Consider the following 27,463-nt stretch of genomic DNA (forward strand, 5'->3'; position numbering starts at 1 on the left):
GGGGGTGGGGGCATTTTTCAACCTACCACAAAACGTCTCAAACTTAATAGTAGGTGCTCAAACACATTTATTTATTCATTGATTTATTTTATTTTTTATTTTGTAGAGATGTTGTCCAGGCTGGTCTCAAACTCCTGGACTCAAGGGATCCTCCCACCTCATCCTCCCAAAGTGCTGGGATTATGGTGTGGGCCATCGTGCCTGGCAAAAACACATGTATTGAATGAATGAAGGAATGTTCACAGCAGGGTCATAAGAGCTAGCATTGAGTACACCTGTCAGCGAAAACTCAAATTAGAACCAAGTGTGCAAAACTTTGCGGAGGCTGTTATGACTAGGACCTTGATGACTTGATGAATTTTCTTTTTGACTTACGTAACAAAATTTTAAACTTTTCACAAAAAGTAGAGAATATGAGAAGTCCCCATTTATTCGCCACCTGGCCTCAACAACTATTAACATGTAAAACAGCCTTGTTTTGTCTATTGCCCCTCCATCTTTTTATTTTTTTCTGGAGTATTTTAGGGCAAACCTCGATAATATGCCATTTCACTTCCAGGTACTTAAGTATGCATCTCTTAAGAAAAAGAAGAGAACATTTTCTTCCATTATCACACCTAACAAAATTAACAAGAAGTCCTTTTTATAATCTAGTAGCCAGTCTATATCCATATTCCCTCAGTGGTTTAAAGTATGTGATTTAGGCTGGGCACAGTGGCTTACACTTGTAATCCCAGTACTTTGGGAGGCTGAGGGGGGAATGGATCACCTGAGGTCAGGAGTTCAAGACCAGCTGGGCTAACGTGGTTAAATCCCATCTCTACCAAAAATACAAAAATAAGCTGGGCATGGTGGCGGGCATCTGTAATCCCAGCTACTCAGGAGGCTGAGGCAGCAGAATCACTTGAACCTGGGAGGCAGAGGTTGCAGTGAGCCAAGATCGCACTATTGCACTCCAGCCTGTGCGAAAAGAGCAAACTTCCATTTCAAAAAAAAAAAAAAAAAGAAAAAATGATTTAAAAAATTACTGCTGGCTACGCATGGTGGCTCTCATGCCTATAATCCCAGCACTTTGGGAGGCCAAGGCAGGTAGATCACTTGAGATCAGGAGTTCGAGACCAGGCTGGCCAACATGGTGAAACCCCATCTCTACTAAAAATACAAAAATTAGCCAGGTGTGGTGGCGCACACCTATACTCCCTGCTACTCTGGAGGTTGGGGCATGAGAATCACTTTAACCCGGGAGACAGAGGTTGCAGTGAGCCGAGATCACACCATTGCACTCTAGCCTGGGCGACAGAGTGAGACTCCATCTCAAAAATAAAAAAAAAAATAAAAAATTACTGCTTGTTTAAATCAGGATCAAAACAAAGTCCCTTCATTTGGTGTATGTTCTCTCTCTTGCACGCACACATACATATAAGCTTTTTAGCCAAGAGTCTTCAGAGATTATAATTTATTTATTTGTTACCATAGAGACAGGGTCTCACTATGTTGCCTAGGCTGGTCTTGAACTCCTGGCCTCAAGCAATGCAACCTGGCTTCCCAAAGCACTGGGAATACAGACAGGCATGAGAAATGCCAGGCTATAATTTATTTACTTTAGATCTTTTTTCGGGGGAGTACAACATGCTAAGAGAAAAGTACACGTAACTATGGTTTTATGAAGTATCACAAAGGGAAGAAACTACATAACCGCCACTCAGGTCAATAAAGAGAACATGACCAGTACCCCCAAATTCCCCTTTTGGCTCTACTTTTAGGGGTCTTTTCATGTGTACACTGTTCTAACCCTGCTTCCTTCACTTCATAATATATTATGAAGATCACCCCAGAACAGCTTATAGAGATCTTTCTTATATTTCATTTATCTGGATAGTAGTCTGGTGTGTAGATGAAACGTCGTTTAGTCAACCAGTCTACCAACAGAAAATTGACTGAGTTGTTTCCAGTCTTTTTTCCTTTACAAAGAGTGTTGCAGTGAGCAACCTGGGCTCGTTGCCGGTGGAAGGTGTCCAGGTTCTGGGCGTTTTGAACAAAGAACTGGACAAAACGCACCAACGAAACAACCAACAAAAGAATGAAGCAAAGAAAGCATACATTTACTGAAATGAAAAGTACACTCCACAGGGTGGGAGCAGGCTGAACAGACACACTCCACAGACCAGGAAGCAACCAATCAGAGGCTGAAGTGAAGGTACAAAGTTACACCCTATGCAAACGTCTGATGGGTCGCGGGAGGGGACCAATCAGAGGCTGAAGTGAAGTTACAGAGTTACAACCCTATGCAAATGAAGACTAGGCCCATGACCAGTCTGATTGGTTGTGGGAGACTACCAATCAGAGGCACTTTCCATCTTTCATCGGCCACGCGGGGAGGGGAGGGGAGGGGAGGGGAAGCCCGCCGAGGTTGGGGGTTGGGAAGGGAGTAGCCTCTGATCCTTTTGTTACTTGGGTGTGGAGAGTTGGGATTTTCCTTTTGATTCCGTTCTAGGAAGTCAGTGCAAATCAGCCTTAGGTTTCCTGCCTCTAGACTCTATTCTCCTGCCTCAGCTTACATCCTTTTATTGCCAATGTATCTTTAAGGTGGATTCCTAGCAGTGAGATCAGATCAAAAGATAAATGCAGCCGAGCGGGGGAACTGCTCAAGCCTGTAATCCCGGCACTTTGGGAGGCTGAGGCGGGTGGATCACTTGAGGTCAGAAGTTCAAGACCAGCCTGGCCAACACGGTGAAACCCCGTCTCTACTAAAAATACAAAATTAGCTGGGCACGGTGGCGCATGTCTGTAATCCCAGGTACTTGGGAGGCTGAGGCAGGAGAATCGCTTGAACCCGGGAGGTGGAGGTTGCAGTGAGTCGAGATCCCACTACCACACTCCAGCCTGGCTAACAAAATGGACTCCATCTCAAAAAAAAAAAAATTTTTTTTTTTAAATGCACCTGCAGTCTTGTTAGACACTGCCAAATGTCCCTTACGCATTGGACTTACACGTTGTGCATTCCCACTGGTAACACAGAAGTGTTCTTTTTCTCATAGTCTTGTCAATAAATTATATTGTCTAATTTTTGTGACTTTCCTAATGGGTGAGAAGTAGTATCGCAGGGTAGTTTAATTTGCATTTCTGTTTATATGAGCAGAATTGGACATTTCTTAGGTTTTGTTTGTTTTTTGTTGTTGAGACAGAGTCTCGCTCTGTTGCCCAGGCTGGAATGCAGTGGCACAATCTTGGCTCACTGCAACCTCTGTCTCCCCGGCTCAAGCAATTCTCCTGCCTCAGCCTCCCGAGTAGCTGAGATTACAGGGTGTGCCAGCACGCTCGGCTAATTTTTGTATTTTCACCATGTTGGGCAGGCTGGTCTCGAACTCGTGACCTCAGGTAATCCGCCCACCTCAGCCTTCCAAAGTGCTGGGATTACAGGCATGAGTCACAGCGCCCAGCCACCTCCTTAGGTTTTAAGGCAATTTGTATTTCCTTTTCTAGGAACTATTCCAATCGTTTGCATATTTTTCTATTGGAATGTTGCTTTTTATTCTTTATTTTTAGGACCTCTTAATTCTTTTTCTCGAAGGGAAATTGATCCCAGGCAATGGTTGACAGCAAAATTAAATAGAAAGCACTGGCTATGGTAGAGAACACATCTGGATTCAAATCTGGCCTCCATTATTTACAAACCGTTTGCCCTTGGGCAAGTTATTTAACTTCACTGAGCCTATTTCTTTGTCTATTCCCGTTTCACAGAGTAATTATGAAGTTCAGAAATACTGTACACAAAGAACATGACAGATCGTATGCATTCAACATGTTTAGATTCCTCCCAATTGCCTGTTTATATCCTCAACCCATGTTTTTCTTTTCTTCTTCTTTTTTTTTTTTTTTTTTTTTGAGACAGAGTCTTGCTCTGCTGCCCAGGCTGGAGTGCAGTGGTGTGAGCTTGGCTCACTGCAACCTCTGCCTCCCGAAGTTCAAGGGATTCTCCTGCCTCAGCCTCCAGAGTAGCTGGAATTACAGGCACATACCACCACGTCCAGCTAACTTTTGTATTTTTTAGTAGAAATGGGGGTGTCACCATGCTGGCAAGGCTGGTCTCGAACTCCTGACCTCAGGTAATCTGCCTGCCTCGGCCACCCAAAGTGCTGGGATTACAGGTGTGAGCCACCGCACCTGGCCAAGCCAGTTTTTTCTAATTGGGTTCTTGTCTTTCTTATTGAAGGATCTCTTTGCATATTGTGGATATTAATCCTTTGTTAGGTTTGTTGCAAAGCTTTCCTGCAAGTTTGTTTTTACTTATTTATTCATTCACCATTTACTTATTTATTCATTCATCAGTAGGTGTACTGAGCACCTACTATGTGACAGAGACTGCTAGGAGCAGCAAATAAAGTAGTGAATGAAGCAGATACTGTCTCTGCCCTTAAGTTATTTCTAATTGGAGAGAAAATCAAACAAAATTCATTATAAAGTGTGACAAAGGCTAAGAAGGAATTTAGCAAAAGGGTGGGACAGAAGGGGATCCACTTTTGGTGGGGTGGTCATGAAAGGCCTAAGTTATTAACATTGAAGATGACATTGAAGGATGAGAAAAAGCCAGTCATGTCATGAATGGAGGGACAAGCATATTATAAAGGACTGAAGTGGCAAAATTTGGCACATTCAATAAATTGAAAGATCACATTCCCAAATCATAATTGGCAAGGAGAATAGTGACAGGAGATGAGTCAAGAGGTTGGCAGGGGCCTCATAGGACAAGGTGAAGAAATTTGACTTTATTATAAATGTATATAATTATTATATATATTATATAATATATATATTTATATATATAATCATTATTATTATTTTTTTAAACGACAGGATCTTGCTCTGTCACCCAAGCTGGAATGCATGGCGCAATCATAGCTCACTGTAACCTCAAACTCCTGGGCTTAAGCAATCCTTCCACCTCAGCCTCCTCAGTAGCTGGGACTACAGGCCTGCACCACGACGCTTGGCTAATTTTTAAATTTTTTGTAGAGACAAGGTCTTGCTATGTTGCCCTGGCCGGTCTTGAACTCCTGGCCCCAAGTGACCTGTTTCTATTTTAAGGAAGATTCTCATGGCAGCTGTGACAATGGATTACAGAAGAGAAAGAGCGGACAGTAGGCTACCATGTTGTTGACAGAAGTTAGGATAATGGCTTGTACCAGATGGTGACAGTGGGCATATAAGAAAGGTAGATTTCAGGTACGTTTTTTGTTTGTTTTTTTGTCGAGATAAATCTTGCTCTGTTGCCCAGGCTGGAGTGCAGTGGCACAATCTTGGCTCACTGCAACCTCCGCCTCCCAGGCTCAAGCAATTCTCCTGCCTCGGCCTCCTGAGTAACTGGGATTACAGGCACCCGTCACCATGCCTGGCTAATTTTTGTATTTTTAGTAGAGACAGGGTTTCACCATGTTGGCCAGGCTGGTCTCGAACTCCTGACCTCATGATCTGACCACCTGAGCCTCCCAAAATGCTGGGATTACAGGCGTGAGCCACCGTGGGGCCTTGGGTATGTTTTGAAACAGTTCAACATGATTTGTTAAGGAACTGAGTGGAGGACAAAGGAGAGGAAGAAATCAAAAATAATTCCCCTGGCCGGGCACGGTGCCTCACGCCTGTAATCCCAGCACTTTGGGAGGCCGAGGCCGGTGGATCACAAGGTCAAGAGATCAAGACCATCCTGGCCAACATGGTGAAACCCTGTCTCTATTAAAAGTACAAAAATTAGCTGGGCGTAGTGGCGCACGCCTGTAATCCCAGCTACTTGGGAGGCTGAGGCAGGAGAATCGCTTGAACCCGGGAGGCAGAGGTTGCAGTGAGCCAGGATTGTGCCGCTGCACTCCAGCCTGGTGACAGAGCGAGACTCCATCTCAAAAAAAAAAAAAAAAAAATAATAATAATAATAATAATAATTCCCCTATTTTCTTGCTGCTGAACTTACTGGGTGGTAATTGTACTATTTAAGGAGGTAGGGAAGACCCTCATGGGAAGGGGACAGATTTGAAAGGAAACCAAGACTTCAGTGTTTTACTTGTTGGTTGCATTAACACATTAAATCTTCACTCCAGCTCTATAAGTACTATCTCATTAACTCTACTTTAAAGATGAGAAAACTGATCCAGAGAGAAATTAAGTAACTTGCTAGGGTTATAAATGATAAAGCCAGAATCTATTGATCTTTCTCCATTTTCCACTCCTTCCCTCCATCCAATCATTTATCTTCTCTTTTTATTGAGACAGGGTCTCACTCTGTTGACCAGGCTGAAGTGCAGTGGAATGATCATGGCTCACTGCAGCCTCGACCTCTCAGGCTCCAGTCATCCTCCCACCTCAGCCTCCCAAGTAGCTGGGAATACAGGCACGTGCCACCACGCCCAGCTAATTTTTATATTTTTTGTAGCGATGGGGTCTCACTATGTTGCCCAGGCTGATCTCAAACCTCTAGGCTCAAGCAATCCTCTTGCCCCAGCCTCCCAAAGTGCTGGGATTACAAGCGTGAGCCACCGTGCCTGGCCATTTATCTTCTCATCCATCCACTCTTCTAATCACCTATTGCCTCATCTTCCTAGTTCCCCACACACCATTTTCTCAATTCACCCATCCATCTCTTCATCCACCCATGCAATCACCCATCCATCCTCCCAGCCCCCAATAAATATTCATCACGTGCCAGATTCCCCAGGCACCTGATACCTGCTGTGCAGGAGGAAAGTCAGGGATGAGAAGGCATGAGACAGACACAATGACATGCAGCTTAGCTTAAGATATTTATTCAATGCTCTCACATTTGGCCTCTGTGACCCAGAAAAGCGGTAGAGCAGGGTAGGAGCACATGATGCATCCTTCAGCCACTGCAACCTCCAGAGGGACCAGGTCTTCTTCAGGAAATCTTCATTCCTGGTGGATGACTGATCAGCCATAACTGCAAGACACAGACATTTAGCACCTCTGCTTGCAGACTAAACACCCACCCTGACTGCCCTCATCCCATGAGGATCCAGGTGCCTTTGCCCCAAGAAGCCTGGTTTCCATACTACATCCCTCACCATGGGGAGAAGTCCTGCGCTCTCCATTTCTCCATCGCTGGCTTCTCCTGGGAGTCATGCCAATCATTGGTCTGGTCCCCGTCAAAGTTTCCACAAGCCCCACACAGTTTCCCGGCATGGTCATCACTGACAATCACAGCCACCTTCCCATTGGCTCCAAGCCACACCTGGACCCCTGCCTTCTGGTGGACTAGCAGGGAGCCATCAGGTGTACGACTCACGGACACAGATGCTAACTTCTCAGCTGGGAGATCCACTTGGAGACCATTCACCTGGTGGGGGATGCCCAGCAAACACAGAGGTGAGGCCACAGCCACAGAATAGCTGGGTGTTACCGGGATGGAGGATGGAGACCCCAAACAAGATAAGTTCATGGAGCTAAATCAAAGAGGCAGGTGCTGAAAGAGATGAAGACCTGGATGTTTGCACTATTTGGAGCAATGGACACATGAGAAGATAGCTGGAGATCTGGATAGACGGATAAAAGGATGGAGAGTGGAGGGATGGAGAGACGTACCCATGGATCTACACAACACCCCAAAGTCGGTGGGGGAAGCATTTTGTACCAGACAGATAAGCAAACAAACAGACAAACAATCAAACCCCAGGGTCATCCTTATGGTTCTAGTTTTCTTTTTTTTTTTTTTTTAAGATAGGGTTTTGCTTTGTCATCCCAGCTGGAGTGCAGTGGTGCAATCACAGCTTACTGCAGCCCTGACCTCCTAGACTCAATCAATCCTCCCACCTCAGCCTTCTGAGTAGCTGAGACTACAGGACTACAGGTGTGTGCCACCACACCAGGCTAATTTTTGTATTTTTTTCTAAAGATGGGGTCTCACTATGTTGTCTAGGCTGGTCTTGAACTCCTGGATTCAGGTGATCTGCCTCCCTCAGCCTGGCTCTAGTTTGCAAAATAAAACAAACTTTGAGCACATCCTGTAAGTTATTGGTTCCCTAACCAAAACAATGTTATCCTTTATTTTTGCAATGCTGATGTCTGAAGATAGGTAATGACTTTAGCAAATATAATAATCATGTGAGAAAATTACTTTTGCTTCATCATAGGCTGCAGATCCAGTAACTTTGTGAGTTTTTCCTTTACGTAACTGTTGTCTATGTTAGTTGGTGAATTAACCCTTCTAAAGTTAGATTCCCTAGAGAAACTTCCTTAAAAGACTTGTCTTTTTTTTTTTTTTTTTTGTAAATCCTTCTTTTGTTTGTTTTTTGTTACCATTGTTGTTTTGTTTTTTGGTTTTGGTTTTAGTTTTTTTTTGAGATAGAGTCTTGCTCTGTCGCCCAGGCTGGAGTGCAATTGCGCGATCTCAGTTCACTGCAACCTCCGCCTCCCGGGTTCAAGTGATTCTCCTGCCTTAGCTGGGACTACAGGCATGTGCCACCATGCTCGGCTAATTTTTGTATTTTTAGTAGTGACAGGGTTTTGCCATGTTGGCCAGGCTGGTCTCTAACTCCTGACTTCAAGTGATCTGCCCGCCTCGGCCTCCCAAAGCGCTGGGATTACAGGCATGAGCCACCATGCCCGGCCCTCTAAATGCTTTTGTATCTGAGTTTTCCTCTGCCAGATGATTGGAGAGATAGGTAGATAGATCTGAAAAGACAGATGGGTGGGTGGGTGGATGGAGGGATGGATGGGTGGATGGGTGGATTGGTGGGTGGATGGATGGATGGACAGATGGGTGGGTGGATGGAAGAAAGAAGGAAGTGAAAAATACTAGAAGGAAGGAAATAGGAAAAAGAGAAGGGGGTAGAATAGATGCTGTAAGGAAGGAGGGGAAAAGGGAGGATGGGTGTAGTGAAGGACAGATGAAGACTAGTGGATGGAAAGTCTCAGTAGGGTGCAAGCTTTCCAAGTATAACGACTGAGTCCGAGTCATCTCTGTTACCCAGCACATGGCCTGGCACAAAAGGAGCAGGGCTGAGTTTATTCACAAAACCAACCTTTTACTGAGTACCCTCTAGGTGCCATGCCCTGATCTGGGTACTGGGAACAAACTGGTGACCAAGATGGACAGGATCCCTGCCTACCTACGGCTTATAGTCCAGTGATGAACAAAGATGCTGAGCATCTTCTGGGAGTTTCCTTCTAGGAGTCTGGAATTTTGGTAGGTGGATACCAAAACCCCAGGCACTGAGACTCTAATGAATTTCCCTGGCAGATGACATTTCACGTTTCATCACAACTTTGTTGCTGGAGGAATTAAGCACATCTTGTGTGACTCTACCAAGAAAGGACTCTCGGAAGCTTGCCCATGATTTCCCCTGGACTTTGTGCGATGCACCTTTTCCCTGTGTCAATTTCACTTCGTATCTTTTCCCTATGATACATCTTAGCCCTAAGTACAACTATATGCTGAGTCCTGTGAGTCCTAGTGAATCACTGAACCTGGGGGTGGTTATGGGAAACCCTGACACATTATGTGACCCCCCCACCCCCAGCCTTGACCAATCACAGAACTTCCTCCCTGAAGTCACAGTGATTGGCTCCAGGGGTGGGCATGTGACCCAAACTGGCTCAGTGAGATATAATCCTGGGTCTTTTATTGAACCATTTTCTGTTAAGGTAGCTAAGCTGGTGGGGTGTAGGCCTGGGCAGCTGGGCAGGGGTCGTCTTTACCCCTGTAAGTGGAAAGCCTGTTTGAGAATAAAGCTGATTTGGCCAATAGCAAGTCTCAAAGATGGAAGTACAAATTTCTGATAATATTGCCAGGGCACCTAGATCCAGCCATTCCTGAGGCTCTATCCTGGGATTTTCTAGCTACATGTACTAATAAATTCAATTTTGCTTAAGGCAGTTTGAATTTGGTTTTAAGTCACTTGCAACCCATAGAGTCTCGATTCATACTAATGTCAAAACTATTAAGTGACTTGAGTATGTTTTTGCTCCTCTAGAACTCAGCCAGAACAGAGGGACCAAGTTTGAAATATTGAGATAAATACAAATCCAGAGACTAAACCGCAGAGACCTGGATAAAGAAAACAGATCGCAAGACAGAAAGGAAGCCAGGAATGTGGGGACCCTGTAATCAGAAGAGCAAAAGCCCAGGGAGACATTCCCTACCCCCTACTCACAAACTTACCCACACGCCCTTGTTTGGAGTCAACGTCACCATCCCATCCTGGAAGAAGATGTGGACCTGGCCCACAGCCTCCGTTTTGCCATGGCAGATCTGGACTTCGGCAACTACACGGTACCAGGGGATGGTATTCTGTAGTCCTGGGCAGCGGGAAGAGAGCTCATAGACACCAGGAGAGGTGGTGGCACCACGGGCCCCATCAAAGGTGGTGAGGTTGGCACCCACAGACAGGACACAGAGACCACGGGTGGCCCAGCAGTTCCGGGCTTCAGCCTTGACCTCACATACACGGCCTGGTGGGCAGCCAGCTGCCTGGCATGTCAGGCCGGAGCTTGAGGAACAGGAACAGCGCTCACTGCAGTCTGAGGTCAGCAGGGAGGAGTTTACCTGTGCACAGAAAGGCCAGGTTATGGTGGTGGGATGGATCGCAAAAATGGCCACACTGCTTGAACCCTCTGTATCCATGCAGAGTGACTTTACAGACTCCCATTAAGAAACAGAGTTTATTTCCCACTCCGTATGAATCTGGGTTGGCCGTAAGACTATATTTAGGTCAATGAAACACAGAAGAAGCAATGTTGTAACAGGTTTAAGCCTAGACCTCAAGAGACCTCACAGCGTCTCTTTCCTTCTCTCTCTCTCTCACATACACAGAATCCTGCCCAGCCACCATGAGAACAAGCCTGGGCTAGCTCCCTAGAAGATGAGTGACCCCATGGAACATAGGTAACTCTTCCAGCTCAGGCCACTCAGACCAGGCAGCCTTCAGCTGACCCACCAGGTGACTACAGATATTATACATGAGTAAGCCCAGAGGACAGCAGAAGAACCGCCCAGCCAAGTCCAGCCTAAACTGCAGTCACAAAATTGCAAACTAAATGAATAATTGTTTTAAGCCACAACGTTTTGGAGTGATCTGTAACCCAGCAAAAGCTAACTGATACAGGTTAGAAATGAAGAAATGTAATTAACAAAATAAATGCCATCTCTACAATGATGATTTCCACATCTCTAGGCCAGACCTCTCCCATGAAGGCCAGACTCACAAATCCAAGATTTCTGGCATAGGCAGAGGGGTCAGGGCAGAGATGGGGAAGCATAGGGAGCTGAGGGGTTCAGAGGAGGCACTTAACCCAGCCTAGGGGATCAAGGATGGCTTCCAGTAGGCAGTGAGACCTCAAGGAAAGAGCAAAATTTGGCTCCATTTGCAAGCAATGCAAGTTAGTGCTGCATGTTAATGGCTAGCCTCGGGCTGACTTCTCTATGTCACAATTTCTTCATCTGTAAAATGGGGAAAATAGTCATAGTATCTATTGCATAGGATTGTTGTGATTATTAAATGAATTAACATCCAGAACATGGCTGGGAGAGGTGGCTCATCCCTGTAATCCCAGCACTTTAGGAGGCCAAGGCAGGAGGACTGCTTGAGCCCAGGAGTTTGAGACCAGCCTGGACAACATAGTGAGATCCCATTTCTACAAAAAAATTAAATAGTTAGCCAGGGATGGCAGTGTGAGCCTGTGGTCCCAGCTACTCAGGAAGCTGAGACAGAAAGATCACTTGAGCCCAGAAGTTTGAGGCTGTAGTAAGCCGTGATCATGCCACCGCACTCCTGCCTGAAAGACAGAGTGCAATCCTATCTCAATAAATAAAGAAATAAATAATAGCACCCATAACAAACATGGTGCATAGTAAGAGCTCAAAAAAAATTATTAACAAGAATAAATCAATTCTTCAATTTAATTCATATTATTAAACAATTATTAGCTGGGCTACCTATTTGCACTGTTGTAAACTGCTATTTCTTTTTTTTTCTTTTTGACATGGAGTCTCGGTCTGTTGCTCACGCTACAGTGCTGTGGCACAATCTCGGCTCGCTGCAACTTCCACCTCCCGGGTTCGAGGGATTCTCCTGCCTCAGCCTCCCGAGTAGCTAGGACTACAGGTGTCCGCCACCACGCCCAGCTAATTTTTGTATTTTTAGTAGAGACGCGGTTTCACCATATTGGCCAGGCTGGTCTCGAACTCCTGATCTTTTGATCTGCCCACCTTGGCCTCCTAAAGTGCTGGGATTACAGGTGTGAGCCACTGCGCCCCGCTGTAAACTGCTCTCTTTTTACTGAGTGTGATGAACATGCAGGGCAAGGCCCAGTGCTCAGTGGGTATCTTTCCTGTATAATCGGGCCTGATCCTCAGACACCTATGGTACAAAGATGGTGATTAGTCCCATTTTACAGGTGAAGAAAATGCGGTTCAAGGAGGGGCCAAATGATGCCCCCGCCCCAAGATATCAGGTCCTAATCCCTGTAATGAGTAAATGTCACCTTATATGGGAAAAGTGTGTTTGCAGATGTGATTGAATTAAGGATCTGAAGATGGAAAATTTCTCCTGGATTATGAGTGAGCCTTAGATGCAATCACGTGTATCCTTATAAGAGGGAAGCAGAGGGAGATGTTATGACACACTCAGAAGAGGAGGCAGAGGTTGGCGTGACGTGGCCACAACCAAGGAAAACCTGCAGCAACCAGCAACTGGAAGAGGCAACGAACAGATTTTCCCCTAGATTTCTTTTTTCTTTTCTTTTCTTTTCTTTTTTTTTTTTTTTTTTTGACATGGAGTCTCGGTCTGTCACCCAGGCTGGAGTGTAGTGGCGCGATCTCGGCTCACTGCCACCTCCGCCTCCTGGATTCAAGTGATTCTCCTGCCTCAGCCTCCTGAGTAGCTGGGATTACAGGCACGCACCACCATGCCCGGCTAATTTTTGTATTTTTAGTAGAGACAGGGTTTCACCATGTTGGTCAGGCTGGTCTTGAACTTCTGACCTCATGATCCGCCCGCCTCAGTCTCCCAAAGTGCTGGGATTACAGGTGTGAGCCACCGTGCCTGGCTCTTTTCCTTTTTTCTTTAGAGGTAAGGTCTTGCTCTGTCACCCAGGCTGGAGTGCAGCAACGTGATCATAGCTCACTGCAGCCTCCAACTCCTGGGCTCACGCCATTGTCCCACCTCAGCCTCTTGAGTAGCTGGGACTATAGGTGTGCACCACCATGCCCAGCTAATTAAAAAAACAATTGTAGAGATGGGGTCTCATTATGTCGCCCAAGCTGGTTTTGAATTCCTGGGCTCAAGTGATCCTCCCGCCTTGGCCTCCCAAAGGGCTGGGACTGCAAGTATGAGCCACTGGGCATGGCCTCCCCTAGATTTCTCTGGAGGGAGTGCCACCTTGCCAACCCCTTGATGTCAGCCCAGTATTCCTGATTTCTGATTTTTGGCCTTCAGAACTGTGGGAGAATGAATTTCTCCTGTTTAAGCTGCCATGTCTGCGGTAATTGGTTACAGAAGCTGCAGGAGACTAATAGGGGGAGGTTGCCTGCATCAAGTCACACAGCTGGGATATGGCGGTACCTCCTCTGTCTCCAGCCTTGAAGAGGTCAGCACAGAATCTCTGGGTCTCTCTCAAGCTCTTCTACCCTCACTGCCCACCCCAAGCCCCTACTCACCGGCAAGTATCGGCCATCATGGGTGCAGCCACAATCTTGGACAGGGATGCAGACACCCTGGGAAAGCAGGAAGCGGTCGTCGCATTCACAGCCCTCAAAACAGCGGGTGGTGCAGCCCGTGAGGCCGGAGAGAGCCGCACAGGAGCCCTGGCAGGTGCGAGTGCAGATGGAGTAGTGGCTGTGGGCGGGGCACTGGAGCGCTGCAGAGAGAGGAGGCAGGGCTGAGTCACACCTCCAAAGGGTCCTGGATAACCAATGGGGCCTACTGCACACCCAGCCCTGTTTTAGGCGGTGCTGAGGACACAAATATTGAGAAAAGCCTCAACCCCAGTCCTACAGAGCTCACTTCCAGTGGGACAGACAGGAAGAGCCCAAAGTGAACATGCTGCATCAGGGAGTGTAGACAGAGAGGTCAGGGCCAGGGTGGGGAGGCACAGGCAGAGGGGTCAGGGCCAGGGTGGGAGGCACAGGCAGAGGGGTCAGGGCAGGCATGAGGGGGCAAAGGCAGAGGGGTCAGGGCCAGGGTAGGGGGCTACAGACAGAAGGGTCAGGGCTGGGATGGGGAGGCACAGGCAGAGGGGTCAGGGCCAGGGTAGGGGGCTACAGACAGAAGGGTCAGGGCTGGGATGGGGAGGGCACAGACAGAGGGTTGAGGGCCAGGGTCGGGGGCACAGGCAGAGGGGTCAGGACCAGGGTCAGGGGCACAGGCAAAGAGGTCAGGGCCAGAGTGGGGGCACACAGGCAGAGGGGTCAGCGCCAGGATAGGGAGGGCACAGACAGAGGGTTGAGGGCTGGGGTTGGGGGCACAAGCAAAGGGGTCAGGGCTGGGGTTGGGGGGCAAAGGCAGAGGGGTCAGGGCCGGGATGGGGAGGGCACACACAGAGGGTTGAGGGCTGGGGTAGGGGGCACAGGCAGAGGGGTCAGGGCCGGGTAGGGGGCACAGGCAGAGGGGTCAGGGCCAGGGTGTGGGGGGCACAGGCAAAGGGGTCAGGGCTGGGATAGGGGGGCACAGGCAGAGGGATCAGAGTTGGGACAGGGGCTATATGGACCCAAGGGAAGTATCTGTGGTAAGTCCCTGGTCTCTGGCTAAGCAATTGGTGGAGGTGTGGCTGTTCTGCAATGCCCACCAGGTTTGGGGAAGGAGCATCAGGCTGGGGGTGAAATGCTGATTTTATTTGGGAACACAGCAGGTAAGAGGGACGGTAAGGACACCCAGGGGAAGGTGTCCTGGACACCCTAACAATTACCACAGACTTTGTAGCTTAAACAGGAGAAATTCATTCTCCCACAGTTCTGAAGGCCAGAAGTCAGAAATCAGGATCACTGGGCTGACAGTCAGAAGAGAGTTCAGGGCTTGAGACAGACAGACCAGGTCCATGGTCAACAATGAGAACAAATCTAAGGCCGCGGGTGTGGACGACCGCCCTGGGTATAGGTCCTGCCCAGGGGAGACCTGGCTCTGACCTGGAGCCGAAGGGGCCATTGCTTTTTCCTGAGAGTCTCTGGTGATGTCCCTCCCATGGGGAATTGAATGAGAGGTACACTCCTAGTTTAGGGGGGTGTTTAATAGCCTGCAGCCTTGTCTTGGGGGGATCTGAGGGGATATGGTCTTGTCGGGGGTAGAAGGAGGGTCTGTGTGAGCCACAGATCTCCCAACCCATCCAACTCTCCCTTTCAGGTCACTGCAGAAAGAGTCCAGAATAGAGCACTAGGGAAGAAGAGAATTTGAGGTTTGAGGAGAGTGGGCCCGGACAGGAGGCTGAGAAGGAACAGTCAGAGGGATAGCAGGGAAGCCAGTGGACTATGCCGTGGGAGAAGGAGTTGTGTGGGTGTGGGGTGGGAGGGGGTGGGGAGGGAGCGCTTTTACAGGGAGAAACCACTCCGACATGCAAATAGAAGGAATGGGCCAGGAGGGGCCCCTACACCTGGTCTAGAGTCCTGCGAGGGACCCACGGACACTCACGGCAGAAGCTGTCTGTCCTCCAGGGCTTCACGGCCACGCCAGCTGCCTGACAGGCCGCCGTGTAGGCTGCCAGGCTGCGGCACAGGAAGGCTTTGTCACCCTTTTGCGCGCACAGGTCGTATATGCATTGGCGGAAGTACTCAGAGGGACTCAGCACCGCCTGGCAGGTCGCGAAGGGGCCCTGGGGATTCCGGAGCTGCCCGCAGGCCTCGTTGCTCTCATAGGGTGCAGTCTCCTCTGCCAAGCACACCGGGCAGCCTTGGGGCCCGCAGCCCTCGCCACAGCCCTTGGAGGAGCCGGGCGCCCGCCATGCAGCCCCGAAGGTCTCCACACTGGATGCTGCCGAGCCATTGGGCAAGACAAAGTCGTCACTCCAGTTGCCATTGAAGTTCCCACAGAGGCCACAGAGCCGTCCACGGAAGGGGCTGGGGATGGACATGAGGAGGTGGGCATCGCCATCAAAGAGAAGCCGCAGCCCCTTGGTCGTCTGCAGAACCATGTTTCGGCCCTCGGCGGTCACCCGCACGTGGCCCACAGCCACAGGCAGGGCCACAGCCTCGCCGTCCACGGTGACCTGGGTGGAAGGGTCGGGTAGGTCAGGAACTCACAGAACCACAGGCAAGGCTGTCCTGTCCCACTCCCAGGCCAGAGCTGCATCTCCCTCAGTCCCATTAACGTCAGGTCATGTTTCCCTTAAACTTCTTGGGCCCCAGGCCTGGCGTGGTGACTCACACCTGTAATCCCAGCACTTTGGGAGGCCCGGACAGGTGGATCACTTGAGCCCAGGAGTTCGAGACCAGCCTGGCCATGACAGCAAGACCTCATCTCTACCAAAAATAAAAAATTAGCTAGGCATGGGGGGCTGAGGTGGGAGGATTGCTTGAGCCCAGCAGGTTGAGCCTGCAGTGAGCTGTGATCACGCCAATACACTCCAGCCTGGGTGACAGAACAAGACCCTGTCACAAAACAAAACAAAAATCTCCCAGGGTGGGACCATTCACCAGACCTTCCAGGATAGGGACCAGAGTTCCCATGTTAGAGGAATGTCCCTCTCATACCTACAGGGTGGGGTCGTGTCTCCCTCAGAACCCCCTAGATGGGGCTGTGTTGCCTTCAGACCCCCAGGGCAGGCTCACATGGACTCACCTGCTGCCCCTGAGCTAGGCTCACAACCTGGCCAGCCACAGTAACCAGGAGGCGTTGGAGATCTCCAGCTGCATTCTTCTCAAGCACGATGGAAAAGTCCTCGTCCCCAGGCTTTGGGTGGCAGACTTGGGCCAAGACATAGGAACAGGAGCCATGCAGGTCGTAGACACGGCCATCAAGGGTGATGTAGTGGATGCCCCCATTGGCCAGGCAGCGGCCACAGCCTGTGGCATGACAGGCCTGGACACCATCCTCTAACCGGCACTCCTCATGGGGCCCACAGGCTGCGCCCTCCTGGCAGGTGACATGGCCACCTGGCCCACACTCACAGCGCCGCTCACACTCAGGGCCCGGGTAGAAGACCTCGCCCAGTGGGTAGTAGCGGCCATCATGGAGGCAGCCACACTGGCCCACGGGTACGCAGGTGTCACCACTGAGCACGAAGCCAGCATCGCAGACACAGCCTTCACGGCAGGCTGACTCACAGCCCTCGGGTGCCGACAGGCTCGGGCAGCTCACAGGGCAGGAGTCACCGCAGAGCTCATAGTGGCTGTGGGCAGGGCACTGCAAGGCTGTGGGGACAAGGTGGGCATGAGCCAGGTAGGTGTTCGAGTCAGGGTCTGGGGAGGCCCTGAGTGGGAAAACTGCTCAGGCCAACTTGAGTGTCTCTGTGTATGCACATGTGATCCAGGACATCTAACTGGGGGACTCAGTGTGGGACCTGGAATGGGAGGGGACATGCCCTGGTCTCTCTGACCAGGTTATGTGCTAGTCTGACCAAATATTTCTAAAGATCAAATGACTCTGCTTGCCTGATTTTTATTTATTTATTTATTTATTTATTTTTTTTTTTTTTTTTTTGAGACAGGGTCTCACTCTATCTCACCCAGGCTGGAGTGCAGAGGCGCGCTTACTGCAGCCTCCACCTCCTGGGCTCAAGCGATCATCCTGCCTCAGCCCCCCGAGTATCTGGGACTACAGGCATGAGCCACCACATCTGGCTAATTTATTAGTAGTTTTCTGTAGAGATGGGGTCTCACTATGTAATCCAGGCTTACCTGGGTGAAATGGATCACTTATATGTGTTTGGGATATTCAAGATCAGAACAGATGATGTTTATCTCAGGGTGTGAATGTGACTGGGGTATGGGGCCACATGTATCTCGGGGTATGACTCTGCCTGAGGGCACCCAGCTGTGGGTGTCCGACCTGGAGCATCTCCCAGAGTCCTTCTGACATGGTCTGTCTCAGGGTGTGCCTGTGTGAAGTTGGCAGGATACAAGTGACCAGGAGACCCTGCCTGAAGGGAACCACCTAGGACTATCTAACCATGCATCGGTGTGGATCTGCCCAGGGCTATGTAAGAGTCCTGATTCTATCTGAGTGTATCTAACCAGTTAGTCTCAGTACAAAATCTGAGCAGATACCACTGAAGGTACGTGACTTATTCTATGTGACTAGGTGTATTTCAGTGTGTGCAACAGACCAAGGGCCTCTGACCAGCTGTAACTCACTAGGTCTTCCTAACCAGGGGTACCTTGCTGTGTGACTGAGGCAGGGTCAGCCATCCCAATCTACATGCCTTGGATATCTGAGAGCATGGATCACCAATCCCCAACAGTGTCCTGGACCCCAGGTTTCTGACTAGGTGTTTCTTGTCTTTTTTTCTTTCTTTCTTTTTTTTTTTTTGAGATGGTGTCTCACTCTGTTGCCCAGGCTGGAATGCAGTGTCACATCATGGCTCACTGCAACCTCTGCCTCCTGGGTTCAAGTGCCTCAGCCTCCTGATTAGCTGGGATTACAGGTGCCCAGCACCACGCCCAGATAAATTTTGTATTTTTAGTAGGGACAGGGATTTCACCATGTTGACCGGGCTAGTCTCAACTTCCTGACCTCAGGTGATCCACCTGCCTCGGCCTCCCAAAGTGCTGGGATTACAGGCGTCAGCTACCACGCCCACACTCTGACTAGGTGTTTCTAACTCTCTCTCACTGCAGTACCTGACTTGGGGCATTTCAGTGTGTGAGTGCCAAGGTGTTCCCTGATAGGAGATACCAAGCTCAGAGGAAGGAAGGTGGCCCCTGAGCCCCATTGAGGAGGAAGGGGCTGCTGTCCTACAGTCCTGGGAAGGACAGGGAGAGACCCGACCATGTGGACCATGCATGGAGCAGTACTCACGACAGAAGTCCGGCCGCCTCCACTCGCCGAGCTGGGCCCCAGCGGCCTGACAGGCTGCCACGTAGGTGGCCACTGCAGGACAGAGGCCTCCAGGATGGCCCTGAACTTGGCAGGCGTCCAGCAAGCAGCCCTGGAAGTACTGCGCGGGCGGCACAAGGCCGTGGCAGGGCGCCAGCGGGCCGTCGGTGGCGGAGATCACGCCGCACGCGTCCTGGCCGCCGAAGGACTCCTGCTGCTCTGGGGTGCACGGCGACGGGCATGGCTTGGACACACATTCTCCGCAGCCCTGGGCCCCGCCCACCTGCCATCCGGCGGGCTTCCCGCCCACAGCCTTCAGGTCGTCTGCGGGGTCCTGGTTGTAGTTCCCGCATAAGCCACAGAGAGAGCCCGCGTACGCCGCCGGCACGCGCAGGCGCACGAAGCTGTCCCCATCGAAAGCCAGCGAGAGCCCTGAGGTTGTGGTCACCACCACGTCGGCGCCGCTCAGGTGTGCGTGCAGGAGCGAGTCCAGCTGGAAGGGCAGAGCCACGAACACGCCGTCGACCTGCGGGCGGGGGATGGCGGGGGGGGGGGGGGGTGATGGGGTGTGGTGAGTGGAGAGAACACGGGTTTGAATCCTGGCCCCACCACCTACTAGCTGTGGGACCCAGAGCATGTCACCTCCCCTCTGAAAATAATAATGAGCATCTATAGGCCGGGCCTGGTGGCAAAGCCTGCAATCCCAGTACTTTGGAAGGACGAGATGGGAGGATCACTTGAGGTCAGAAGTTCAGACCCGCCTGGGCAACACAGTGAGACCCCCATCTCTACAAAAAAAATGAAAAATTAGCCAGCGTGGTGGCGTGCGCCTTTAGTCCTGGCCACTTGGGAGGCAGAGGCCAAGGCAGGAGGATGGATTCAGCCCACGAGTTCCAGGCTACAGTGAGCCCTAATCCTTTCGCGGCACTCCAGCCTGGGCAACAGAGTCAGGCTAAGAAAAAAAAGAAAGAAAAGCAAGAAAGAAAAACAGAAAAGAAAAAACAAAGAGCCTCTATAGGCTCATGTCACTGACTCCTCATCCTTCTCGAAAACAGGTACTTTTCTTAGACCAGTTTACAGAGGAATACGCTAGGCTCACAGAGGAAGAAGCCGCTGTGCCAAGCCATCAGGCTCCTAGGCCTACACTCTGACCCTTCCATCATGCCCCAGCTAAGCTGTGAAAGGTGCCCAGGGGAATGGTGAAGCCCTTACCATCTCAGGCAACCCCAGAGCTGGCACTTGCTCCTGTCTGGCCCACAGCCCTCCTCACCTGTAGCTTCCGGGGCCAGCGGGCACTCAGTGTCAGGCTGTGGTTGTAGATTTGCAGGGTGACACTGCGGGTGTAGCTGACAGCCTGGCTGCCCCGGTGCTCATTGGCTACAGTGACAGTGAAGTTCTCAGCCCCCAAGGGTGGTCCGTGGCAGGGTGCACTCAGCAGGTACTCGCAGGTGCCTTGGAAATCGAATCGGTGCCCATCCAGAGTGACGTAATGGGGGTCACCCCACGCCTGGCACTCAGCTGTGCTGATGGGCTGGCAGCCGTGCTGGCCGGATGGCAGGAGGCCACACACTTCACCCAGCCCACAGCTGGCAGGTGTGCAGACCAGCGAGCCACCCCCAGGCCCGCAGCGACACCTCTGGGAGCAGGTGCCATCAGCCCAAAACTCACTGCCCGCCTCGTGGTAGGTGCCATTGGCCCAGCAGCCGCAGCCGTTGTTGAGGGAAACACAGCGGTCAGCACTTAACACGAAACCCGCGTCGCACTGGCAGCCCTCCACACAGGGGCCCTCGCATACGGCCGGAGTCGTAAGGGGTGCAGGGGACGGACAGCTGGCCGGGCAGGGTGGGCCACAGACCTCATAGTGGCTGTTTTCTGGGCAGGTGATCTCTGTGGGCAGACGAAGGAGCAGGAAGGAGAGAAACAGAGAGAAGGGTGTTAGGGGTGGGGTCCCAGGACAGGGTGTGAGGAGACAGAGAGAGACACTGGGGAGCAGACAGAGAAAGGGGGAGACAGAAAACAAGACACAGAGAGAGGACACAGAGAAAGAAATGGGAGAAAGCGAGACACCAGGAGACCCAAGCAGAAACTGAGGGAGCTAGAGAATGAGAAACAGACAGATAGAGACAAGCAAAGCGAGGCCCAGAGACGAGCACCAAGAAACAGAGAGACAAACAGAGAGAAAAGAAAACAAAGAGACCCAGAAGGACCAGAGTGAAACCAAACCAGCCCCGAAGAGACGGGACCCCGCCCCCAGCCCCGCCTCTGCTCCCCCAACACTCACCACAGCCGACCTGTGCCCGCCAGTCTTCGATGACAACCCCAGCGGCCTGGCAGGCGGCCACGTAGGAAGCCAGTGCCTTGCAAAGAATGTCATGGTCCCCACCACCCATGCAGACGTCCAGAACACAGCCCTTGAAGAAGCTCTCAGGTGGCACATGAGCATGGCAGGTGGTGAAGGGGCCCCCTGTGCCAGGGGCCAGGGGTCCGCAGAAGCCAGGGCCCTCGTACTGCTCCAACCGGTCCTCAGGGCACGTTGGGCAGGACCCCCGACATTCGTCCCAACACAGTGGGTCCCAGCCTGGGGCTCGCCAGCTGCCGCCCCAGATGGGTATGGACGGAGCCAGTGTGCCATTAGGGAAGACCTGGTCATTGTTGGGGTTGCGGTCCATGTTACCGCAGAGCCCGCACACTGCGCCATGATAGCTGCTGGGCAGCGTCACGTCTACCCGCCAATTCCAGTCATAGCTGACTTGCAGTCCAAAGTCAGCCACCAGCAGTGCCTTCGATGCACCCTGGGTCACTGAAATCCGCCCGTCGGCCACGGAGACAGGCAAGGCTGTGAGCACACCGTTCACCTGCGGGAAGGAGGGAAGGCAAACGGGTCACTGGAGGTTTTACGGCCCCAGCTCTGGCCCTCTGCCTCCCTCTCTCTCATCCCATCGGGGGCTGGGAGAGGCCAAGGCCTTCCCCCGATAGTTGGATTGTCATCTGACACACTATGGACAGTTGTTCTAGCCCAGGTCTTGGGGAATGAAACCTCACTTTACTTTTTCTAGATCTTCTCCCTTGATCTCTATCTCCCTCCTCTGTTTCTCCGTCTCTCTGTGTCTCTCTCCCTCTGTCTTCACCTAAGTCTATATCACTTGGTCTTCTCTCTCTCTCTCTCTTTCTGTCTCTCTGTCTATCTCTCCCTCCTCTTCCCTTCCTCCCTCCTACCCTCATTCTCTGTGTGTCTCTTCCACTCACTCACCATCATTTATCCGGTGCCTACTCTGTTCCATCCCTCATTTCCTCTCTGTGAGCTACCATTAAGCTCTATCTCCGTTTCCCTGGGCAGAAAGGATAGCCCATCTGTCTCCTCTGATATCCCTACATATCTCCCTATATTTCTTTCTTTCTTTTTTTTTTTTTTTTTGAGACATATCCTCGCTCTGTCACCCAGGCTGCAGTACAGTGTCAAAATCTTGGCTCTTGTAACCTCCGCCTCCCAGGTTCAAGTGATTCTCCTGCCTCAGTTTCCAGAGTAGCTGGGATTACAGTAGCACCACCACACCCAGCTAATTTTTGTATTTTTAGTAGAGATGGGGGTTTCACCATATCGCCAGGCTGGTCTCAAACTACTAACCTCAGGTGATCCACCCGCCTCAGCCTCCCAGAGTGCTGGGATTACAGGCGTGAGCCACCGCACCTGGCCCGATCTCCCTGTATTTCTCTCCGTGTCCTGGTCTCTGGGCCTCTCACTTGTTCCCTCACAGACACTCAAACGACTGTTCACCTGGACTAGACTCTGAGCTCAGCATGTGACATGCACCACCTTCCTGTGGGACAGGCCCTGATATGATGCCCACTTCACAGATGAGGAAACTGAGGCCTACCAAGTGAACTGCCCAGCATCACATAGCTCATAAGGAGGAGAGGCTGGATTCAAACCCAGGTCGATAAAAAAGGCAAATGCTGAGGTCCATGTTAAAGCCCTTTGCAAGGGGCTAGGCTCATTTAATTCCCAGTAACAGGGTGACATTTTTGCTGCAATTATTCTTTTTGTTGACAGTTTGTTTCAGGCCCAGGTGAAGACAAAGAGCCTTGAGCTGCTAACTGTGGTCGTCAGGATCCCTCCTGCCCTCCCGGGGACCTCAGGGGACCATCCTGCCACACATACCCGGACTTTGCCGATCTCGTCCTTGTGGATGGAGATGTTGGTGCCGAGGGCAGCCACGGTGACGACTCTCACGTAGGACACAGCAGGGTTGCCCCGGTTCTCATTCTTGGTGGTGACGGTGAAGGGTGTCAGGCCCTGGGTGCTGACCCCCGGGCAGCCAGTTGTTGCCAGCACATAGTTACAGGTGCCCTGGAAGTCAAACTTCCGGCCATCGAAGGAGTGGTAGTGTGGGTCGCCCCACAGCCAGCACGTGGCCTCATAGTTGGGCAGGCACACGCCCTGGCCACCCTGCTCCTTGCACGTCTCCTGTGGCCGGCATGTCACGCCGTGGCACGGGTCTGGGGACAGAAGAGGGAGGAGAACCTTGAGGGGCTGCCCATTGTAAAGCATGGCCGCTCCCTCCACATCTACCCCAGTCTGTGCCGGGGATCTGAGGGTTACTGCAGGCAAGACCACATTCCAGAGTCCTCATGTCTAGGACCCAGGTCCTATAGTTTGCTTTTTTATTTTGTTTTGTTTTGTTTTATTGGTTTTTTGAGATAGAGTCTTTCTCTGTCACCCAGGCTGGAGAGCAATGGTGCAATCTTGGCTCACTACAACCTCTGCCTCCCGGGCTCAAGAGATTGTGCTGACTGAGCCTCCTGAGTAGCTGGCATTACAGGTGCCCACCAGCATGCTTGGCTGATTTTTGTATTTTTAGTAGAGACAGGATTTCACCATGTTGGCCAGGCTGGTCTCGGGCTCCTGACATCAAGTGATCAGCCAACGTCGGCCCCCCAGAGTGTTGGGATTACAGGCGTGAGCCATCATGCCCAGCCTGCTATTTTCAAGACCAGCCCCTGGGAGTCCCACACATCTGACACCGAGGCCCCACGGTGGACTGTGTCTAAGTCTCGGCTGTCAAAGGTCCCATACCTGAGACCTGGGCCCCAGAGGTCTGTACAGCCAAGACCCAGTACCTAGAGTTCCCCTACCTCTGAGACCGAGGCCCTGCCATTTGCTGTGTGAGACTGAGATCCTGGAGTCCACGCACCTAAGACCAAGGCTCTGGGTCTGTGTTTAAGGTGCACTTTCCATGGTGCCCTTGCTTGAGATTTCACCCTGTTCTTGTATGTTAAGTTTTATACGAACCTCACCCTCTTCACTTACACAGGCTACGGCTGCTTTGACACCACAGTGGCAGAGTGAGTAATTGTGATCCAGAAGGTATAGCCTGCAAGCTTAAACATTTACCATCTAGCACCTTTAGAGAAAAGGTGCACTTGACCCCAGTTGAGATCTGTGCCCCAGGGGTCCTTGTGTCTGCGATGCCAGCCCTGAGACCATTCATGTCTGAGATCCCAGCCCCAGGGTTCTCTGTGTTCAAGACCTGGGCCCCAGGCCAGGTGTGGTGGCTCAGGCCTGTAATCCCAGCACTTTAAGAGGCTGAGGTGGGAGGATCGCTTGAGCCCTGGAGTTTGAGACTAGCCTGGGCAACATAGTAAGACCCCATTTCTACAAAAAGATTAATAAATTAGCCAGGCGTGGTGGTGTGTGCCTGTAGTCCCCCACTAGTCGGGAGGCTGAGGCGGGAGGATTGTTTGAGCCCAGGAAATCGAGGCTGCAGTAAGCTACACTACACTCTAGCCTGGGCCACAGAGTGAGACCTTAGCTCAAAAAAAATAAAAAGAGATCTAGGTCTCAGGGTCCCCCATGCCTGAGACCTCAGCCCCCTGGACGTCTCCACATTTGATAGAAATTGGTCTCCAATTTCTCTAGGTCCTGGAGGCCTCTGTGCCCAAGACTAGGGCCCTGGGGTGATCTTCTGGCAAGAGCCCAGCGCCAGGGTCTCAGCAGGATTTGAAATGTTTGAGACCCTAACTAGCTAAGTCTCATGGGCTGGGCTCCCTCAGTGCAAGACTCCATCCCTGAGGGTTGCTGTATTCAGGACAGTAGCCTTGAGCGTGTCTCACTGCTGAGGCCCTGTCCTGGGGGGTTTCTGTGTCCGAGACCCTGTTTGTACAGTTACTACATCTGTGACCCCAGCTTGCGGAACCCCTGTGTGGGAGAGGCCAGCCTTCAAACATCTCCTTCCTCCTGTGTCCATTATCAATGTACCGCCTCTCAGCTTCAAATACACCCACGGAGTTAAGCTTTGTCAACAGAGGGCGCTGGAGAGTCACTGCAGGAGGGAGGGGCTCCTGGTCTGGCTTCTAGCCAGTTCGGTCCTTCCAGCTCTGGCCAGGGTGTGGGGCCACATTCAGCGAGTGCCACTGGCCGCAGCTGGCTTCCCAGTGAGGGGTTCCCTTCTTGCCAAGTCCAGCCTGCAGAAACCTCTGTGCCACCCAGTGGGCTACAGCTGCAGTGAGACTGGACTCAGCCTTGGGGCTGATTCTCCCCTCCTTGAAGAGGAGGGGCCAATTTCTCCCTTCCATGAGGCTTTCACCTTAGCCCTAGAGTGGCGGCTACTTCCTGTGTGTGCTTTGGTGGTATTCTTTAGTGCTCTCTTTACCGTTTCTTATTTCTGTTTATTTATTTGTAAAGAGACAAGGTCTTGCTGTCTTGCCCAGGCTGGAGAGCAGTGGTGCAATCATAGCTCACTGCAGCCTCGAAATCCTGGGGTCAACTGATCCTCCTACCTCAGCATCCTAAATAGCTGGGACCACAGGCACGCATCACCACACCTGGCTAATTTTCAATTTTTTGTGGAGACAGGGGTCTCGCTATGTTGCCCAGGCTGGTCTCGAACTCCTGGCCTCAAGTGATCCTCCCAAAGTTCTGGGTGTGTGAGCCACGGCACCAGACCCTCTTTACCCTTAATAGTTAATCTCCTATTAATAAGTAAATGATTCTTTAATTAAACTTTCCTCATTCAAATGGCCGTACGCTTTCTGTCTCTCGACTACATGCTGAGTGATATACCCCCCATTCCTGGGAGTCCCCATTATCCTGCTCATCAGCCCTGAGAGTCTTAGCCCCCACTCCTTGGTGCTGGAGCTCCCATTCTCTCATCCTTAGGGGGAGGAGAGTTCTCTGCTCTTCACCCTAAGAAATGAGCCCTGGGGGTGGCTGTGTCCCAGATTTAGTCTGGGGGGTTCCCACATCAGAGACTATACCCCTAGAAATCCTGATCTTCCAGTTAAGAGGGGTCCCCATATCCAATGTCCTGCCTTGGTGAGGTCTCCGTGCGTGAGACTCAGAACTCTGCTCGCTGTCCCTGCCCCTGGGATCCCAGTCTCTCCCCTGCCCTTTGGTGCTAGTGTCTGAACCCCAAGCCCAGTCCCACACATCAGTGTTCCGCTCATGATGGACCCCTAGGCTGCTCCTCTTGTATTCTAAAGTCTTATAGGAGCCTGACCTCTTCACTTACATAGTCTACGGCTGCTTTCATGCCACAGTGGCAGAGTGAGTAGCTGGAACGAGAACCTACAGCCTGCGAGCTTAAACATTTACCATGTAGCACATTAGAGCAAAGGCGCGCCTGTCCCTGCCTTATACCGAGGGTCTCTGACATCCACCCTGAGAAAACTACCTCTGAGGGTCCCCACAGCCTGGATTTTCCCTAAGGGTCCCTACCTCCCAAAGTAGGTGGCCCTGGCCCTGTGAAACCTGGCCTAGGGGTCCCAGGTCTGCAACCTCAATCATTAGTCCTGTGCACCTCCCGCCATGGACACCCCAGTCACACTACCCTCAGCCCCAGAGTCCCCATCCTCCATCCCTAGTCCCATCAGCCCCAGTCCCAGCCCAGCCCAGCCCAGCACCTTTGTTGACGCAGCTCAGGATGCCTCCGGAGGGCTGGCACACCTGCCCCGGCTTGCAGCTGTGTTCCTGGCACACCACGACTTTACCCGCATGGCACGTGCACTGCTGCCGACAGTTGTCAATGAGGACTGTCTGCTCCGGCTGTGGGGAGAGAGGGAACGGCCATCAGGGACACCACGGGTGGGAGTCGACTCTCACATCTCTGGCGTTCTGGCACAGAGGGGTTTGGCAGACATCACAGACAAGGGGCATCTCTTAGCAGGATGGCCCCTTGTCTGTGAAGCTGAGGCACAGCATGGCTTTGGGGCCATCATTCATTGGTTCATTCACTTTTCTTCATTTACTCATTCATTCCAAAATATCCACTCAACGTCTGCTGTAGGAGAAATGGTGTGACACAGTAACTAAGGGCAGATCGCCTGGGCTTGAAGCCCGTTTCTGCTCTTTCCAAACTGTGTGACCCTGGGCAGTTACTTCACCTCTTTATGGCTCAGTTTCATGATCTGCAGATTGCAGATGATAGTAGCGCCTGCCTTTGGAAATATAACTGAGTTATATTCAGATAATAACCAAGTTATATTCAGATAATAACCAAGTTATA

At 51.2% G+C, this 27,463-nt stretch overlaps 1 protein-coding gene across 2 annotated transcripts in view; it reads right to left on the minus strand.

Moving 5' to 3' along the window:
• Nucleotides 1–6,769: 6,769 nt before the first annotated feature.
• FCGBP (Fc gamma binding protein) overlaps nucleotides 6,770–27,463 on the minus strand; it is a 123,328-nt gene continuing 102,634 nt past the window's right edge. For both annotated transcript variants that reach the window (XM_055369371.1, XM_055369368.2), the window contains 11 exons: nucleotides 26,862–27,003; nucleotides 23,122–23,459; nucleotides 21,244–21,817; nucleotides 20,233–20,849; nucleotides 18,945–19,488; nucleotides 16,767–17,338; nucleotides 15,621–16,194; nucleotides 13,658–13,857; nucleotides 10,163–10,546; nucleotides 7,068–7,339; nucleotides 6,770–6,943 (listed from right to left, as the gene is read on the minus strand). In XM_055369371.1, the coding sequence (XP_055225346.1) occupies nucleotides 6,934–6,943; nucleotides 7,068–7,339; nucleotides 10,163–10,546; nucleotides 13,658–13,857; nucleotides 15,621–16,194; nucleotides 16,767–17,338; nucleotides 18,945–19,488; nucleotides 20,233–20,849; nucleotides 21,244–21,817; nucleotides 23,122–23,459; nucleotides 26,862–27,003 (4,227 nt within the window). In that variant the 3' untranslated portion in view covers nucleotides 6,770–6,933. The remainder of the gene's footprint in view (nucleotides 6,944–7,067; nucleotides 7,340–10,162; nucleotides 10,547–13,657; nucleotides 13,858–15,620; nucleotides 16,195–16,766; nucleotides 17,339–18,944; nucleotides 19,489–20,232; nucleotides 20,850–21,243; nucleotides 21,818–23,121; nucleotides 23,460–26,861; nucleotides 27,004–27,463) is intronic.

Source organism: Gorilla gorilla, chromosome 20 (assembly GCF_029281585.2).
Source record: "Gorilla gorilla gorilla isolate KB3781 chromosome 20, NHGRI_mGorGor1-v2.1_pri, whole genome shotgun sequence".
In the NCBI taxonomy this organism is placed as follows: domain Eukaryota; kingdom Metazoa; phylum Chordata; class Mammalia; order Primates; family Hominidae; genus Gorilla; species Gorilla gorilla.